Consider the following 20,350-nt stretch of genomic DNA (forward strand, 5'->3'; position numbering starts at 1 on the left):
GGTACCATCATCAAAATTTGCAAAAATTTAAAAAAAAAAAATTGTTAAATTGGTAAATTTGGTAAACACAGTTCGATTAGAAATTTAATTACGAATTCAACGAGGTATAACATTCCATATTTGGACCACTATTTCGAATGCTGTGATAAAAATAGTGAAAATAAAGTTCGCAAAAAAGCAGAAAAACGATTTTCGGCAAAAATGCAATATTTACGATTGGTATTTTCGGTATAACTTGGCCAAAAATGATCAGAAAGCTAAAATAGTTACAGTTTTTTACTCCTAATTACCAATACTAACCAAACATTTAACTTTTGGACCGCCTTTGTCAAAATAATTTTTGGCCAAATTTTCGCATTTTTTGTAAGGGGTACCATCATCAAAATTTGCAAAAATTAAAAAAAAAAAAATTGGTAAATTGGTAAATTTGGTAAACACAGTTCGATTAGAAATTTAATTACGAATTCAACGAGGTATAACATTCCATATTTGGACCACTATTTCGAATGCTGTGATAAAAATAGTGAAAATAAAGTTCGCAAAAAAGCAGAAAAACGATTTTCGGCAAAAATGCAATATTTACGATTGGTATTTTCGGTATAACTTGGCCAAAAATGATCAGAAAGCTAAAATAGTTACAGTTTTTTACTCCTAATTACCCATACTAACCAAACATTTAACTTTTGGACCGCCTTTGTCAAAATAATTTTTGGCCAAATTTTCGCATTTTTTGTAAGGGGTACCATCATCAAAATTTGCAAAAATTAAAAAAAAAAAATTGGTAAATTGGTAAATTTGGTAAACACAGTTCGATTAGAAATTTAATTACGAATTCAACGAGGTATAACATTCCATATTTGGACCACTATTTCGAATGCTGTGATAAAAATAGTGAAAATAAAGTTCGCAAAAAAGCAGAAAAACGATTTTCGGCAAAAATGCAATATTTACGATTGGTATTTTCGGTATAACTTGGCCAAAAATGATCAGAAAGCTAAAATAGTTACAGTTTTTTACTCCTAATTACCCATACTAACCAAACATTTAACTTTTGGACCGCCTTTGTCAAAATAATTTTTGGCCAAATTTTCGATTTTTTGTAAGGGGTACCATCATCAAAATTTGCAAAAATTTAAAAAAAAAAAATTGGTAAATTGGTAAATTTGGTAAACACAGTTCGATTAGAAATTTAATTACGAATTCAACGAGGTATAACATTCCATATTTGGACCACTATTTCGAATGCTGTGATAAAAATAGTGAAAATAAAGTTCGCAAAAAAGCAGAAAAACGATTTTCGGCAAAAATGCAATATTTACGATTGGTATTTTCGGTATAACTTGGCCAAAAATGATCAGAAAGCTAAAATAGTTACAGTTTTATACTCCTAATTACCAATACTAACCAAACATTTAACTTTTGGACCGCCTTTGTCAAAATAATTGTTGGCCAAATTTTCGCATTTTTCATCAAATCATCATCAAAATTTGCAAAAATTAAAAAAAAAAAAAATTCAATATTTACGATTGGTATTTTCGGTATAACTTGGCCAAAAATGGTCGGAAAGTTAAAAAAATTACATTTTTTTTACTCCTAATTACCAGAAGGATGTGTACGCCAAATATTTTTGCACATTACTGTGCACACTTTGAGCTTAATCTGAAATGAAAAACGAAGAATGCGCAATCGTTACTCGTATTAAATTAGCAGAGAAGTGTTCTCTGGAAACCATGGATCTTTGAAATTATTTGATGTTATTTGATTCGCTTCACAATAATTTCCATTTTCCATATGCATTTGGCAGCAGTGTTGTCATTTCGGGAATTGTAAATTCAAAATGTTCAGCGCAAATATTGGACGAGCGATGCCTCGGTTCACACCCCATTCGAAACTAAATAAATATGTATGTATATTTATTGTATTTGTTTGAATTTTATTTGCCTGGCTGCTGCAGCTGAAAGCCAATATAAATGAACATGTAGTGCATATATAAATGGATATATTCTCACAAATATATGATATTATCGGCTATGCCGGGCACACAATCCTCTTGATAGGTACATATGTCACTATGGACGGCAGTTCCACGTAGTGACGAAGCGCACCAATAACAGCTCATTTGTTAAAATGGCAGACTGTTAGCCATTGATTTTTACTGACAATTTGTAAGCTGAATGATTAGTTAAGTTAAGATAAGATCCTTTTTTATTCAATGGCTTTTTTGTTCTTTGTTTTAAATACATATATCTTTTTTCAAAGTGCACTCCTGAGATGCGTTGTAGTCATGTTCGGCAATAAGCCGTTTATGCCCTGATTTATTATGGGCCAACAAATCACCGACATGGTGAGGCTCACACTCTCCATCCTCCACCCTCTTTTCACTCCACCACCCCGAATGAATCTCGGCTGGGTGCATTTTTAATGGTTTTCGTGGAAGGATCTCTCTCTGAGATTTGCATTGTGCCCGGGGTTCCTCGAGGGAAGCCATCGAATTCAAGTTCAATTCGGCGGCAAACACTTAAAGTTCACTCCCAGCACATGGGAGTACCAAAGAGGGGTGTGAGTGGGGGAGGGGGAGAGTGTCTGCCCCCCCTGTGGCAGTGGCAGGTGCCACTGAGGCTGCGGCAAAAGTGATGATGACAGGGGCAAATGGAACTTTCGTGTATTGTTATTACTTGTCTTTAGCGCTGCTTTTCTTTTTCGCTGCCCTTGCTTTAATGGAAAGCCCGAAGGTGTTCCATTTCCCTGCAACGATTTTTCCCCAAATCCGTCTTTAAGAATTTCCTTAAGGGGGCAAAGTATTTGCGAGAAATCAATCGCGATTGCGATCGATGGGCCATAAAAATCAACATTAAATTTGATTTAAGCAATAATATTTAGAGGAAATTAATATTTGCTCTAAAAAAAAGGTTACATTTATTATTATTATTAAAGAGCAAATATTTGTAAAATACTGCAAAGCCATGGGTAGCAATTTTAGAGTTTGACTTTTGAAGACTTACTCGAGTGACAGTAATCAATGTGATCGAAGTGTAATTTCTGGTTACATTTGTTCGATGATTTTCCCCAGCATTCTCGTCCTGCGAACTACCATCACACACTCAGGATGCTGATGTGTGGGTGTAAGGGTGCAAAGGAATGTGGAAAACTGGAGGGAAATGGAAGTACGAAGGACGACGCAGTGATGCGAAAAGTGTTGAAAATGAAATCGGGTACGCATCGAGAGCATAAAACGTGCATTAAAATCTGTCATTTACATTGGTAAAGGCGTGAAAAATTGGCTAGTTCCCACCCCCGCCCGACCCGCTCTTTGTCTCCAAGCCTGCGGATTTTCCACACTTTTCCCCCCGCCCCCCTTTCCCCCCTCTCTTTCGCTCTTTGTGTGTTTGCTCCCCTGGCGAAAAGTTGGAAAAGCGCTGACGAGAACTCGGTTTGCCTTTGGCTGTCGCAGCATTCGCTTTTCTCGCTTACAACACCACGCCCCCAGAATTTTCTCATTTCCCTCAAACCTCCCACGTCCCCCGCACCTGCCCTCGTTTCGGCTTCAACTCTTTTTCGCTTTGAATTTGCTTTATGAGAAATTTATAATATCCCTAGCCCCCCCCCTTCCTCCCCCCCCCCCCCAAACTTGAAGTCGAACGGAACTTGTTTGTTAACCAGAGTAGTAAAATCGGGGCCGGAAGAATAAAAAAAAAAGGGAAGAGGTCAGCGAAACTGCTCACCAGTTAACATGGACTCCATTTTCATTTTCGTTAAATTGCGCAATTTTTTTTTGAAATTTTAATTGTTTTAATTCGTACTTTAACTCCATTACTACGAGTTGCAGTTGCTACTCTTCAGCTGATTATGATTTTGAACATTACGATGATACATTTTAAATAAGCTATCCCATTTGGGGCAAAAGGGATTCAAACTCTACATTAAAGTTGATTAATTAGCCGGCGGATTGCGGATATCAAAATGGATTAACTGCAAACCCTTCAGCAGCAACTTTTCAGCAAGCGAAAACATTTTAATTAAAATGCCATTGCGTATACGCAGCGTCCTTAAAAATTGAAGCACGCAAAATGTCGACGTTTTGGATTAGTTTAAAGTTGTTTTATCAAGTGAGCATTCAAAATAATTACGTGTCATGAGGAGAGTACTCATTTCGAGGGAGATGCCATGGATTGGATGGCATCTAGATTGGAAATTTGACAAATCAACGTGGAAAATATAAGCTGAAAGTGAATCAGATACTTGGATCTTGGCCTGCCGGCTGTGAAGCAATTACATTTAATTATCAGAGCGTTATGCAAATGTTGTCTGGCTCCTAAATAACAAGATTGAATGGGGATGGGGGAGTGGGGCACGGTTATCGCCAACAAGATGCCACAAAATTAAAAGGAAATCAAATGCGGTGGAGTCAGTCTGGCCGGGCTTACATTTTCCACCACAAAAAACACCACAAAAGTCTTGTCTGAGGTCGTTGAAACCGCGTGACAGAGTCTGTTGCCTTTTTTTTTTTTTTTGTTTTTTTTGAGGATGGACGCCACATGGACGTGGACGCCACTGGCGGAGAATTGAAACCGCAGCTGGGCAGCTGGTAGATGGTGGCCAACTAACAGATGGTTGTGTATTCAGTCTGACAATGATGGGAATTTAATTTTGAATTTTGAAAATCGGAAGTGCTGCGGTTCATTAACTATGGCAGCTTTAGTATCATAAATTCTACGGCACATTTCAATTCAATTAGAATAATTTATATAGATATCTGTGTGAATTATGGACTACGAATTATAGCAGGCATTTTCCATTAGTTACTTACCCTAATTAAATATTATTTGCTAATTTGAATGATATATTATATCATGCATTTTTGCCAAATGCATGCTGCAGTGTAGGAATTGTGCAATTCTTGCAACCATTTACCATTTTTCCTTTGCTCAAATTCCAACTACCAGTTATGTTTGTTTATTACCACACTGCCGGATTGCTCATACTCCTTTGGCCCCAACTATTTCGCCAGCCAGGCTTCAGGCGGGCCCACATGGCGTATGCTTAATTTTGTTGCCACTTTGACAACTTGACTGCCTGCCTCGAGGCAATGTACATATGTGTGTGTGTGTGGATGTGGCAGCCTGCGTAAGTGAGTCTGTGTTTGCTGACCAAAGGACCAAAGGACCAAAGGACAGAGGGCAGTGGGCAGTGGGCAGTCGAGTCGAGTCGAGCCGATGTAAGCCGGGATGAGCTGAGGTAAGGTGTTGTCTGCTAGCAATTAAAAGGACTTTATCACAAGTACATTAAAATATACCTTGAAAATAGGCGAAATCCGGTGCCAAAGCGAAGGAAAGCGAAGGGCCAAAAGGACGAAGGACGAACAGCCAACAAACAACCTAATTAACTTGTCAAAAATTCAGACTCTGCTCACCGGCCCAAAAAGGCGAGTTAAGCCAAAGGAGAACGAAATATAAAATATAAACGAAAAAATTTAGAAAACAAAAGAAAAGTGAGGCGAACTGAAGTGAAGTGAAGGCAAACAAACAAAGGCAATGGCAGTTATGCCCGTTTTCGCCTACGTGCCCGGCTTAGGGTTCTATTAAAATTTCAATTAAATATTTTCCTCTTCCGCTCGCCCGAGACACCCAAAATACCCAACACCCAGCCATGCCAGTACTTATGTGCTTTAATTATTGTTTTTATAATTATTATAATTATGATTGCGAGACAGCGACCCTCCGGCCATTCACAGCGACAACAACAAAAGGCGATTGCTTCAAAACTTTCACAGCAAAATGGGCAAAAGTGCGCTGCTGGATTTCAGAGCAGAAAAGCAACATTTCGCACGCAAATGTTTAATTATTGAAAATGCCTGCCTGGCTGGGGAAAAGCTGAATGTGCGCTGGGAAAGTCGAGGAAATCCGAATGGTTGCTGAGACAACAAAAATCTGTTTACGTGATTTTCTTCATCTGCGTTTCGTGTGTGTGTGTGTGTGTGTGTTACTTTGTCGCACATGAAGACTGAAAGCAATAAGATAAAAAAGATAGGGAAAGCTGTGGAAAACTTTGGAAAAAAACAGTCTTACTTCTGTAAAATGTAGTAAACTTATAATATTGGAAATGCGATTTTTAAAAGCAGTTTCTGAAAATCTTCTAAAGGCAGTTTTTCCATAACTTAAATCGGTTTTTATAAAGTAGCGTAAGACGACATTTCGCGCAGTGCATCGAAACGTTGGTTAAACTAAAGCAGCGACAAAGACAAATAGACAGACAAGCCGACGGACAGACGAGGCCACACACGTAGGTGCAAGAAATGCCGCTGCACTTGGCACGACCAGGAAAATGTCCTGTTCCTTGTGTTCCTTCTTCAGCGCTTTGAGAAGAGCGCCGCCAGCAGTTTGCCTTCAACTTGAGTCCCCCCCACCAACAAAGCGACATTGATGCACTGCAAGAAATGAGCAACAAAGTATTAAGTATATATAGATAACTACTTTATACCCACAAACACTACTTAGCAGCTTAGCAGCACAAGTCAGAGGTATTTCTCAGTGTAATGCAGTCGCTGTGTGACTTCGCCTTAAGTCGGCGGTTGTGGCAGCTCCACTCCACTCCACTGCACTCCTTCTCCACTTGTGCTGCAGTGTCTCCATTTGGCTGGCTGTCTGCTGTGTCGGCTACGTGTCTATTCAAATTTTCGCCAAGATACCCTGTAACCGCCGGCAAAGTGCCTGCACACGATCGCTGCTGCCTTGTACTCGTACTCGTACAGACGACAGCATTTGATTTAACTTTATTGCGGCGCGAGAACTTGTGGCAACCGAAACTGCCTCGCAAGTTGAAAGAGAGAGATTCGCAAATTGAATTGGAATTATTTGGCAAATGTGCAGCAACGTACTGCACTCAAAAAAACACTGCATATATATATATATATAAAACACACATAAAGCGCAATGGAGTGTGGCAACATTTTATGCAAATCAACTGACAGATTTTCACCTCTGGCACGTGAGCAAGAAAATTGCAAAAATAAAAAAAGGAAGAAACAGAAAAAAAGCGTAATTGAAATACTGCAGCGACAAATGCAGCCGTCTCTCTCTTATCGGCCATGTCCGTCTCTTTCTCGCCAGGGACTTTGTGGTGATTTGTGCGTGGTCGTTATTCGATAAGCGTTTAAGTAATTAAATGCACGCTCCTTTGCGATTGATAAACGAGCAGCCACCCCCCTTAAATATATATCCTCCCTTAAATATATATACCGATCGGCAGAACAGAGATTATAAAGGGATATATGTTTTATATGTTATATACATACTTGTATTTTTATCACTGCGCTGGTTACAAAAGCTCGCATGCAAATGAAGCCTGATATTGTTGAAGTGATAATTTCTTAAAGACCCAGCTGTAATTTGCATCTCCTTTTTGATATTCAGTTGGAGTATTATTTATAAATACCATAGTTCAAAAGGCATACTCTTAGACACAACTTCTTTTAATGCTGGCAAAACTTTCAAGTCGCTTAAAAACTTTAAAAGTGGCGCTAATTGCTGAATATTTTATTTGCATTCAAATGGCAGCCACTGGCAGCCAGTGCGAATTTTCCGTTTTCAAGAACAAAATGCGAGTCCGTGTTTATGCGTAAATAATAAATTGTTGCTTTATTGAATTTCATTCCATTAAAATGTTACCACATAATGAGATGTGTATACATGTATGTGTGTTGCTGTGTGTTCTCTGTGTTGTGTCTTTATTTCTTTCCTTTTTTTATTTTTTTGTTTGTTTTTTTTTTGGTTTTTTGATAAGCTGATACCTTTGAAGGTTTTTACGCTCTGCCTCCCATTTTCCCGCTTTAATTTTATTTTTATCTTTATCTTTATTTCGTATATCAACTCAAATTCCAATTAAATTGTACAACAACAAACAAACAGCGTACGATTCTGCGAATCCGGAAAATCGAAATCGCTGTTTCGCTTTCCCTTCAACCCAAATTGTTTAAAGTTGCAAGTTGTATGCCACAAAGATAATTCTTATCGGACGAAATTACTTTTATGAATTCAGTTTAAGAATAATTTTGCCACTGCGCTTAGTTTTAATTGCTTGGCGCTTTTGCCATTTTTTTCTCCTCTTCGCGTTACGCTTTTGATATGTTAATTACACCGCATTGCTCTCTCTTCCGTTCTTTCTCCACGACTTTCTTTCTTTCGCCCCCCTCCTTCATCCGCCTTGCTTATGAAATTTTCATTTCCGCTCACATACTTTGTGTCAGTGTGCGTGTGTGTGTGTGAACTCGTAATTCGGCTGAAGCTGTGGAAATGCATTTTCTTTAATTTCTCTACACAAAGTATTTTTAAGTCCTTAACTTTTCGACTTCTTTTTTTTCACAATTTTTAATCTTCTCCCTTTTGCACAGTTATTTCTTTTTATTTTATTTCTAGTAGCTCTTCCCTGTTTCATTTGCGACTGTTAAAAAACCCAACAAACTTAGCAGTTATAGAAAATACTATTACATAAATGCTTAAGAAAAATCAATGTAATTTCTTAAGAAACTTTGAAATAGTAAAAATCATTTCAAATGAACTAATATAAACTTGTACCATTATTACGCAATTTATTTGTATCTTTTTGAGTCCGAAAAAATAACATTTTAACATCTATAATTGTCTTTTCTTTACCTTGATATGTAGTTATACACTTTTTCTTCATCTTCAACTATTTGTAAGTCTGTGCAACATTGTCATAGTTTTCTGCCCAAATTGTTGTTTCTTTATTTTGCTGTCTTCTTTTTCGCTTAATTTTGAAACCTATTTCGATGGATTCCGCGTGCAAGGACGATAGGAAAGCTGTAAGTGTGTTGGTGTGTGTGGAGAGCAGTGCTGCCATTCTGGCCTTTTTCCCGATAGATTTATTCTTCTTTCGAATGAAACACAATGTTCATGTGCTGTTTCTACAGAAATGGCCAGGACTTTGTGATTTCCTATGAAGGTGAAGAGGCTCCTTGCTAACAATTTCATCTAATTTTCAGCTACTTTACACCCAAAAGCAATGCTTTCTAGAACTGAATAAAACCCAATCGAAACTATGGCGAAAATGATTATATTTTTTGTCGGTTATCACTTTTTAATTTCTAACAGCTCTTTGAGTGTCTGTGTGTGTGAGTGTGTGTGTGTGTGTACCTTGTTTATGTATGTATACGTGTTTGTCTACAAGTGTGTTTTCGCTATTTATACACAAAAAAAAAGGGTTTTCGCTTAACTTTAGTTTTACAATTCTTTTTGTTTGCTTTTGTTTTACTTTATTCATTTTCTTGTTCTAACGTTTATCGCTTAATGTTTTTTTCATATATTCACCACACAAAAAAATCGTTTTCGACAATTATCTCTATATATCCTTTGATTCGATTCGGCCTTTCCCGTGTAAAACATAAAACACCAAAAATAATACATCCGAAAGCGGCGACTATAATATAGTACTAGAATTATGTTTAGATTTTGAGTGGATAGCATGTGTGGAAAGGGGAATATACATACAATTTTCAAACGATTTTCATCAATTAAAACAACTGGAAAACTCGAAAACTGGAATTTAAAAGGGATAAAATGAAACAAAGAACCATATTTTTCTAATATCAGTCGGAAGTTAAAAACTTTTAACTCAATTTTCCATATCAATTTACTGCACTCTCAATTTAAACGAAAATATTCAAAAGAACTAGTTGCGTTGCATGCTGATATTATTTATTCTTTTAAAAAGCTCTTTGTCTAGGGGTTTTGTGCATAATTTCCATTTCCCTTTCCATACATTGCCACCAACTCAGCGTTAATTTTTCCTTTACCATCTCCAACTTAATCTTCAGCTCCTCCAGCTGCACATCCATTGCTGCACAAATTCGCGGCTTAAGGCATCGGAAAGTGATTCTGCTCAAAGTCTTTGTGTCGCTCCGCCAGCGATTTCTCCAGCCGCCGATCCGTGATGGCCACGAATGGCAGACGCGACTGTTTGCCTCTACTGCTGCCGACGAAGCCGGAGATGGCGGCTCCACTTGCTCCGCCCGCGCCGATGCCGTCCACCACGCGATGGTACACAAACGAGTTCAGCGGGGATGGATCTCCTCTGCCTGCTCCAGCTCCTCCTCCTCCTCCTCCTCCTCCTCCTGCTCCTCTGCCGGTGGCTGTTGCGGCTCCTCCGCCTTCGGTGGTTCCTCCAGCGGGCTTTTCCGTGGAGTTACCCGTCTCCAGGCGTGGCCAACTACTCTGACCCCGGCCCGCCACATTCGCCACGAACTGGGCACTGCGGCTGCGACTGCGCGGTGTGCCCAGAAAGCTGCCGGCGATGGCTGGATAGGATGGGAGCTTGAAGAGCGCTGGCTTCGGCGTGGTTGTTGCCGCCGAACCTGCCGCCTTGCTGGCCACTTCCCGTTGCCAAAAGTCGAGAGTTTCGGGTGCCGGTTCCGTTTCCTCGCCAGAGACAACGAGTGCATCTTCCTCGGGCAACTGATTGTTGTTGGGCGCTGTGGTCGCTGATGTCACTGCGTTGTCCTTCGCTGGCGGCTGCTCCTCTTTGGCCAGCGCGGTAACCTCGTCGTCCTTGGGCGTCGACTGTGTGGTGCTGTACCTGCTCTTTTGCTGCGCGAACAAGTCCTCGAAACGCTGGTGCTGGTGGTAGCGTCGCCGCTTCTCCTTCAGATACTCATCATCCAGGCGCACGGTTTCGGTGCTGCCCAGCGGATTACCGGGACTGAGAGTGGGCGTGGGCAGTGTGCCCTCGAGGAGATTGAGTAGCTGCTTGTTCCGGCGATTGTACTTCTTGATGTAGGGCGGCAGATTGGCCTCCTCGCCGCGCTCCTGCTGCGCCTCCTCCAGCTCGGCAGCACTCTCGTAGTCATCCTCATAGTCGCTGTAGAGCTCGGGATGCGTTTCGCGGTAGTGCTCATCGTAGACCTGGAACTGCACCCTGGCTAGATGGGGCCACTTGGCATAGTAGCGCTCGAGATGCTCCAGTTCGGTTATCTGATGTCCCAGTTGTGGTTTCGGTGGCGGCAGCGGTGGTGTCGGCGGTGGCGCTGGACTGGGTGCACCCACTCCCATGGGCACCTTTCGCTGGTAGGGATTACGTGGACGCGACTTCAGATGACTCAACTTCTGCTGGCTGTGACTGTGACTATGATGATGGTGGCTGTGTGGCGCATTGTGATTGTAACTATGATGGTGGCTGTGGTGGTGGTGGTTGCCCAAATGCTGACCACTGTGATGGTGGTGATGCTGGTGGTGGTGCTCCTTCACCGGCGGATCACTTTTAACGCCATTGCGCAATAACGGACTGATACGCCGATACCAGTTGCCATTGTCATGGGCAATCAGGCGCTCCATCTCCGTGTGGTGCTTCAGATCCACATCCGCATCCTGCTGTTGATTGTCGTAGTAGTTCACCTGGCCCTCGTAGAAGGGCTTCCCGGTGGCCACCAAGGTTCGCTGCGGTCGCAATCCCAGGGCGAAGATCGGCGCTGAGTGTGTGGATCTTTCCCGCTCCTTTTGCAACTTTTGCAGATGCCTCGCTGAGATGGTGGCCACTGGAGCGGGCTCCGGAGGTGGCGGTGTCGCCTCCACCTTCGTTTGCTGCCGCTTCAGATAGTCCTTGTAGCGCTTCTTGTGGCTCTTGTGTCCAGTTCGCTGGCGACTCCTGCGCAGCGCCTTGAAGCGTTCGAATGCCGACGAGGGAGCGGCGCTGACAGTGGGCGTGGCCGTGGTGGCTGTAATGCACAAAAAAAAAGAAGGAAAAATACATAAGTAAATAAGAAAAAGTCTTTGTTAGTCTCGGCACGCTTTTTAGGGCTCGGAAGTAATAGATTTCTATTAGGCCAACGGACAACAAGAGCTGCTTGTATCCAATGCCCTGCAAAGAGGCCAAGAGGGTAGTATGAAATAGGCAAACTCTTGGACAAACTTTCCAAAAAATAAAGTGACCCGTAATTGCAAGTTAAAAGTGCATGACTTATAAAATTCTTTAGAATTTTAGATTGAACACTTTGCTATTTAAATGCTGTTTTAATTCATGAACTTTCTGTTAGAGTGGCGAAAAAAGATACCCTGGTATTCCAGGGTATTCAGGGCTTTTGCTGCTAAGCTCGCCCTTCGTTCTCGTTTGACCCAGCTCACTGTTTGGTCCTGAAATCCTTACAAACCACACAAAATCCCCAGGACCAATCCCTCTCCCCTCCAAGCAACCGCACACAAATTCATTTCAACTTGATTTGTGCCAGCGAGGGAGGCGTGAGCACTCCCCAGAAATAACCAACGAATTTATGCTGGAACTCTCGAATCAACCCGGGCATTTCAGCATTTGAGCATTGGAGCATTTGCTGCTTCTAGTCAAGGCACGTCTGCCATCGCCGCCTCCGCAAAACTTCATTTCTTGGCCAATCCTCTGGACAGATTTTGTTGCTTCCGCTTTCAGCTATGCTACATATATATATATATATATATATATAGGATATTTGTTATTTTGTAAGCTTTATTGTTTAATGCCAGGAAATGTGCGGGAGGTGTGAGCTAAACTTTCTCTTCGTTGATTTCTTTTCTGGGCGAAAAATTGAAAGAAAATTTGCATACCTTATGGTTTTGGCCTAACTTTAACTAAACTTATTAGCACAATCAATATAATTTCAATATGATTTTTTGCTCGTTCGCTCTTTAAGTCGAGTACTTGCCATTTGCATTGGAATTAAACAGATTGTTTGGCTTATCGTTGTATGTCCATGTATATTACACATACATATATCTCTGTCTGAGGGTCCTCGTCTTCGTCTTCGTCTTCGTCTGCAGAATGCAGAATGTAGAATGCTTTGGGGATTTCCTTTACATATTTTCAATTTGCGGCAGACACACACATAGCTTTGACTTTGATGGGGATCCCTAACTGGGGTCCGAAACCCAAAAACCGAACACCGAAAACTGCCAAGCGAAACCGAACTCGGTGTGGAATGCGGCACAGTGGGTCGAAAGCGGTTGGTTCTGTGGCTACGGAATGTTTCACTGAGCAAGGCATTTTGCTTAGTTAGGCAATGGAATGCCGCACAGTGCAACTTTTAGTTGTTTAAAGCCTTTCGTCTATATTCTATTCTATATTTTACATGAAGCTTAACTGCACTGTTTACAGAATTCAATCGATTATTGAATATATAATGACTTCCTATTTTGTTATAGTAATACTTTGTATTTTCCCCTTTATCTCATTCCCCTGCACACTGTGCCTTTCAATGTCGCATTCATTTCAATTTTGCCTTTATTTTTATTTTGATTTTTCGTTACCCATTTCACTGCTTACCCTCGTGATATCGCTGCAATGCAGATTCCAAATCAGATTCCAATTTGCCATCTTCCAGTTGCTGCGCATCCGCTGGTTTTTCATCCGCTTTCTCCCAGGGATTTGCCATCCTGGACTTTTCCGCCGGCGGTTGCTGTTCGGCGTAGTCGTCATCCACGTATCGTGTTGCATGTTGCATGTTCCGTGCAACAACATGTTGCTGCTGCTGCTGCTGCTGCAGTTTCTTCTCGGTTGCATTCGATTTGCCGGTGTAGTAGCTGCTTAAGTAATTCTCCTCGGATTTTTCCGGCTCAAAACTGACCAACTTTCTGGAGTTGCCACCGCTGCTGCTGCTGCTGCTGCTGGTATCGTAATAGTGCAACTCGCCCACATCCTCGTCCTTCTCCTCCTCGGTGGTGTCCTTCTCCTGGGTCTGGGCACGAATCCTGCCGATGTCATAGCTGCCATAGTACATGCTTTCCGGCTGCGCTTGACCAAAGAAATTCCTCTTCAACTTGCGGCCAATTGTTGGTGCTGCTGCCCTTGGTGTCGTTGTTGTCGATGGTGTTGTTGCTGTTGTGGATGTGAAAGTTGCGGTGGTGGTGGTGCTGCTGCTGGTGGTTTTCGATGTAGCCGAAGTGGTTGGGACCTTGGTGGTTGTGGTACTACTGGGTACTGGGTACTTTTTGGCCAATTCATCATTGTTAATGGCCGACCTAATGTCCTCGTCGTCGTCGACGTCGCCATCGTCTTCGTCCTCAGCGTTGCCGGTGGGCAATATTTCATCATTATCCAAATTGTCCTCGATATCGCCAATGGCCTCGTCCACCTGCTTGGACTTCTGGTGCTCTTGCTCCTTCTTCTGCAGCTGGAATCGTCCGTTGTACGTTGTCGATTGGCCAGATGGTTTATTAAATTTGCGTTCATTTAATATTTCAATGGCATCAAACAGCTGGGACGGCGGATATGCTCCCTCTAGTAAATCCACCTCGTCGCCATCATCGCCACGCTTCTTGTCCCGTTGACTTGACTTGGCCAAACTTTGCCTGCCAAAGTTCGCATCATCCTCCTGCTCCACTCGCTCCTCCTGATCCTCCTGCTGTGGCTGTGGCTCGTCGCCGGAAGTGAACTTGGTGGCGCCACCGAGGAGCGTTTCCATTTCCGATTTTCCGGCGACAGCTTCCTTGGCCAGCCGCTGGTGATTGTTCGCTTTATTGTTTTTCAATTTGTAGCTGCTGTGGTGGCTTATATTGCTCTTCTTCCTTTGCTCCTTGGAACGCTGCTTGCTGTTGTTATTTTGGTATTTTGGGATCTTGGCGTCCAGGTAAACACTGAAATTCCTTGTAGTGGGCCTTTGAGATTCCAGTATCTGTAAGCACAAAGTTGCAATGCACAGAGCGGAAAATCGGTTAAATGTATATTGCATAAAATCAGCTTAACAGCAATCAATTGCGATTGCGATTGTCTTAACTTTAGTTTCTACAACTTGCAAGCAACGAAAAGCTCTTAATATTTGATTACTTAGTGTAAGCAAAGTTTTCAGTGCACAAATAAGGGAAAAGGACCTTAGGTCCAAAAGAATATGAAAGAAACTTTCTCAAGGATTTCTGTGTGAAGAACCCAATGGGGAGCTGCTAAGGTGCACATGTGCAGCCAGACAATAAAATAAAAGTTTCGTTTTGGCTCCCAAAACTGTGCACTCAACACTCAAGTGCCTGCAAATCGTTGATTAAAGGAGTGGAGGATGGCATTTTTCGAGGCACTGACATTCGGCGAAATTCAAGGATTGTAAATGCAATGCTGGTAGCATTTGAAAGTGCCAAACCTTGTTTTACCATTTCCTACGTAGTTGCCAAGCTGTCAGTCTTCATTAAATAAATTGTTATTCTTAGACTGGTTTCCTCAATTTACATTCGACATTTTCAATGCATAAGTGTGCTACTAATATATTTTATATTCTTCCAAAATTCCGAATTTAAGCTGTAAAGCTTTCTGGGCTTTATGTTTTTTCTGACCATATTTTTTGGTTTCAAAAATGCTTTCAAGTGCCCGGCTGACTCTTGGCCTCCTCGACTTTGGTCGCATTTTTTGCTCAAGTGATTTTCAATGCACGAATCGAGTATCGGGCTAAGCTGTGGGCCATCCATCCAACCAAAGTTTGTGGCTTTAACCTCACCTTCTTCAGCTGGAAAAAGTAATTTGACTTGGCCGCTCGCATTGTGCGACATTTCAATGGACACTCCTTATAGAGCACCCCCTTCTGTACAAACCCCCCCATCCTCATCCCCACTTTGGATGGACTCAATGGAACTGACCTCATTCGGATTGGACTTGACTGTGTAGGCTCGGGCACTCTATAAAGCCTCTGTATGTATTTATGTTTGGCTATGTGCTCTAAAAAAATGTCATAAAAAAGGGGGTGACTACACATTCAACTTTACACCCAGTGCAATTTATAAATTGAAAATATATTTTAGCTGTTTTTACTGAAAATAAATCTATGGCAACTTTTGTAGTCTTATCTTAATACTCATAGTGATTCCAGGAGCCATTAGAAACGTAATAATTGTGACAGTGCATATTTTTTCAAGTGCATTGTCATGTGTGTACTCACGATATCAGCTGCCTCGGATGCATCGTCCTCCTGCTCCTGCTCCTCCTCCAACAGCGCCACATCATCATCATCATCATCCTCGTGCTCATTCTCCTCGGCGGCGGCAGATGCAGCAGATGGAGCAAGTGCAGCAGATGGGGCATATTGAATGTGGGCCGTCTCCTCCTCGACGTCCTCATCCCCAATGTCGCCGTCGTGCTGGTCAAATATGTCCTCCGGAATGGAGGCCTCTTCTTGCAAATTGAAATCTGCAAGGAGAATGCGGCAGGCATGAGATGATGAGGAAGGGTATTCAGGTGGGTTAAGCCGGGCCAGAAAAGGCGCCACTGTCCCCACAATAAAATAACATAGAAAAGGTCAGCAGCAGCTATCCAGGCATCTCAAGTACATTCCGAAAAAGAAAAATATCTATATGTACTCGTACATATATATGTATATCTACCATATATGCGAACATATATGTGTTCCTTAGCCTTTTGCTTAAATAAAAGTAAGCTGCTTGAATTGACTTCCACTTTGGGTCGCCCTTCCAGCGGATATATGTATGTATGTTTCTATATATATGCAGATATATGTTGATATATCGCCGTGTACATCCGCATGCATGACCTGGGCCAAATAGGTTTTTACTCATAGTTGAATAGACAAGAATTCTACTTTTTTTTTGGTGCCCCACTCGTGCGGCGGATCTTTTATGCGCTGTCATTGACTGAATTGGCATTTGGGGAAACTCAAGAAAGGAATTGGGCTGGGGTGAGGGGTGGTGAGGGGTGGAGGGGGTTGGTAGGGGTTAAGGACACACATGCAGGATTAAAATAAAAATGGCATTATGCAGTGAGTGAGTGTGTGTGTGTGTGTGTGTGTGGGGCCAAACGAGCGATAAAAGACAGCGCAAATTGCCAGTAAAATGTCCTTCTTTTTTTTTTTTGGACAAACACAGTCAAAAAAATAGTTGGCAAAAGTTTGATGTTCTAACTAAAAGTTTGGTTGCAGTGTGATTTATGCTAAAGTTAAGTTCTCTAAAGGGCTTAGGTCAAATGTTCTATAATTCGGTTAGCTTTTAAATTATGTTTTTGTTCGCAGTGTATTATGAACTGCAACTCTGCGTGAAACGTTTCCCTTCTTTTCATTTCCTGTCTTCACTTCCTTTTTTCTTCACTTCTCACTACATATTTATTTTTATTTTTTTGGCCATTGTCCACACCTGGCGGCGCATTCCAGTCAAGTTAATAATTTGACCAGGCCAGATGTGACCATTTCTTCTAGGCCTCTCGAATTATGATAATTTTATTCAGCACGCCTCTGATTATTGTCATTATTGTGCGTTGTTGTTGTTGTTGCTGCTAGGCTGTGCGACTAATTAAATTCTTTTCACTGTGATTAAATTAACACAAGCTCGGTGGAAAACACACTCAGCCAATCTCCGGAGACGAGCCTACTCCCCGGCAATGGGGAAAATGGGAAAGTGGGGAAATGGGGAAATGCGAAAATGGGAAACCAGTGAAAGAAGCGCCGGCGGTATAAGCAAAGTTGAGCCAAAGTGAGTGAACAGCAGCAGCAAAAAAAGAAAAAAAAATACAAAAAAAAAGGAGAAAAAAATGAAATGAAAAAAGGAAAATGCGAAATAAAATCACGCAAATGCTTTTTATGTCCCTCGACGCTCTGCGGCGACACGTTGTGGATGGGAGCGAGGGAGATGGCACACAGACAGCAGAGCGAGATGGGGCGTGAAGATTGGGACTACGGAATACCGACTACGGACTATGGACTACGGACTACGGAGTACGGACTACGTAACACGGAGTTGGTAGGCAGAGGCTCTCAAGTGGGGCGCCGCATTGAGGTTATCGTCATTGCACAGTGGGCCGAAAAGAGATAATCTTTAGATAATTCAAAACCAAATATAGAAGAATAGCAAGCAAATACTTTTTGCCTTTCATAAGACAGTTTAATATTGCTAACTTAAGTTGAAATTAATGAAGTAATCAGAGATAGATTTCCACAGTGCCTGCTCATCGCCTTCGTCGCCAGGCCGTCAAGTGGTTGGCCGCTCCATCTGTCCTTCCAGGCCACCACCAGCACCACCACCGTACGCTCCTGCAAAACCGCCACGCCCACCCCCACGCCCAAGCCACCCGCACCCCTCCCCAGTTATCCTTTCACCCCTCTGACCAGCAAACCAGTGCGCCCTTTGCTTCGCTCTCCACTTCCACGACTGTTTCATGGCATAATGAATAAATGTCGCATTAATTTGCACGCAGGCACAAAGGGGGGCGAGATTTAGGGGGGAGGGTGGTGTTGTTGAAAGGGAGATACCACACCGGGGGGTGGGTTGAGTGTGGCACATTCTATGCTGACTTTGCTTGTTGTTTTTCTTCATAGCATCCGAGGCAAACAACGCAAATCCATGGCAAACACTCACGCACATGTAGTGCATGTACGTGTATGAATGTCATACAAAATCGCGTAAACAAACTGACCCCTGACCCCCCACCCTCTCACCCCCTTTCTGCCACCATCCCTTGCCCCTTTGCCCACAACGCCCTACGCCCAGTGCATATCTGAATTTTGTGGCACTCCGGAGTTTAATTATTATGCTTGTAATGAGCATGTTGCATATTTCAGCAGGCCCACAGTCCGTTTTTGCCTAACCCTGTGCTGCCGTTATCCATTTCCAACCTCCCCCCACCCCCCCAAGTCCCCAGTTTTCCGGACATTTCCTCTATCCACTTTAGGCTAATTAATAGACGGACGAGCGAGCGGACAGATGATTCAGTTTGCATGCAGTGCAGCACAGCGGCATTTTTCCCCCTTCTTTTTTCAGTTTGCCACCCATCAACCTGCAACCTGCAACCTGCACCCTGCCTTAATTAACCCATTATGGCCTGTTGATTTTTGCATTGGTCCTCCTTTGCACCTCTGGCTCTTGCTCTTCGCTCACAACTTTTTGCATAATTATCCAACGATCTATTTGTCCGTTCAACTGAGCAATTTGTTGAGAGCATTTTTCTATTTTTCTTCCTATTTTCTATTTTTCCTTAAAAGCGCAAAATATTGCCTACTGTCGGGCAGTTGAAACGAACGAACCGTCGGTATTTTTCACAAGCCACAAAAATGAGATTATTACAAACAAACCAAAAAAAAGGGGTGAAAAAATGCTTAAACAGAACTTAACAACAAGGCCACAAAATAACCTGGAAAATGCGCTTCTGAATGGGGAATAAAATAAACGAGCGGCATATTAGATAACGTTTTGCATGGAATTTTTGCTGGTACCCTCTGATTAGAAATTAGAAATGGTTGAATAAGCCCCAGCATAATGGCTTCACATACAAATCTAGGGGCTTTAATAGTTTTATACATTTATGGCTTTAATAAATAACGACAAGTGGATGGAATTTTGCGTCAAAGAAGAAATATAATTTTCCGCACTATTGTATTAATTATAATCATGTTTAATTATACTAAGTGAGAATATAGCCCTCCGTTTTGGTACCAAATAATCTCTCTTTTTGATTATTTTTTAGTTTGAAATATAATATTTTTGTAGACAATAGAGAATCCCTGGGGAATTCAGCCAGGAAATCCTGGGGAATTCAGGGAGGAATTCCTGGGGAATTCAGGGAGGAATTCCTGGGGAATTCAGGGAGGAATTCCTGGGGAATTCAGGGAGGAATTCCTGGGGAATTCAGGGAGGAATTCCTGGGGAATTCAGGGAGGAATTCCTGGGGAATTCAGGCAGGAATTCCTGGGGAATTCAGGCAGGAATTCCTAGGGAATTCAGGGAGGAATTCCTGGGGAATTCAGGCAGGAATTCCTGGGGAATTCAGGGAGGAATTCCTGGGGAATTCAGGGAGGAATTCCTGGGGAATTCAGGGAGGAATTCCTGGGGAATTCAGGGAGGATATACTGGGGAATTCAGCCAGGAATTCCTGGGGATTTCAGCCAGGAATTCCTGGGGAATTCAGGCAGGAATTCCTGGGGAAATCATGCAGGAAATCCTGGGGAATTCAGGGAGGAATTCCTTGGGAATTCAGGGAGGAATTCCTGGGGATTTCAGCCAGGAATTCCTGGGAAATCATGCAGGAAATCCTGGGAAATTCAGCCAGGAATTCCTGGGGAATTCAGGGAGGAATTCCTGGGGAATTCAGGGAGGAATTCCTGGGGAGTTCAGGGAGGAATTCCTGGGGAATTTTGGGAGGAATTCCTGGGGAATTCAGCCAGGAATTCCTGGGGAATTCAGCCAGGAATTTCTGGGGAATTCATGCAGGAATTCCTGGGGAATTCGTTCAGGAATTCATGGGGATTTCTTAGGGAATCCTTAGGGACTGGTACTGAAGGGTGGAGTATGAGCTGCCTCTTGAATGGGCATGTGTGTGTGTGTGTTTCTGTGCGTGTGTTTGGCATTTAAATTTATTTAGTGCATAGTTGGCAGCAAGACAACAATGGCGACCACAAAAG

At 42.3% G+C, this 20,350-nt stretch overlaps 1 protein-coding gene across 1 annotated transcript in view; it reads right to left on the bottom strand.

Moving 5' to 3' along the window:
- Positions 1 to 9,759: 9,759 nt before the first annotated feature.
- The window catches only part of LOC122624439 (myb-like protein A), a 36,647-nt gene continuing 26,056 nt past the window's right edge, over positions 9,760 to 20,350 (bottom strand). Inside the window, exons 2-4 of the mRNA XM_043803975.1 lie at positions 15,890 to 16,137; positions 13,297 to 14,644; positions 9,760 to 11,722 (exon numbers count right to left, since the gene is read on the bottom strand). Coding sequence (XP_043659910.1) covers positions 9,870 to 11,722; positions 13,297 to 14,644; positions 15,890 to 16,137 — 3,449 coding nt within the window. The 3' untranslated portion in view covers positions 9,760 to 9,869. The remainder of the gene's footprint in view (positions 11,723 to 13,296; positions 14,645 to 15,889; positions 16,138 to 20,350) is intronic.

This window comes from Drosophila teissieri, chromosome X (assembly GCF_016746235.2).
Source record: "Drosophila teissieri strain GT53w chromosome X, Prin_Dtei_1.1, whole genome shotgun sequence".
In the NCBI taxonomy this organism is placed as follows: Eukaryota; Metazoa; Arthropoda; class Insecta; order Diptera; family Drosophilidae; genus Drosophila; species Drosophila teissieri.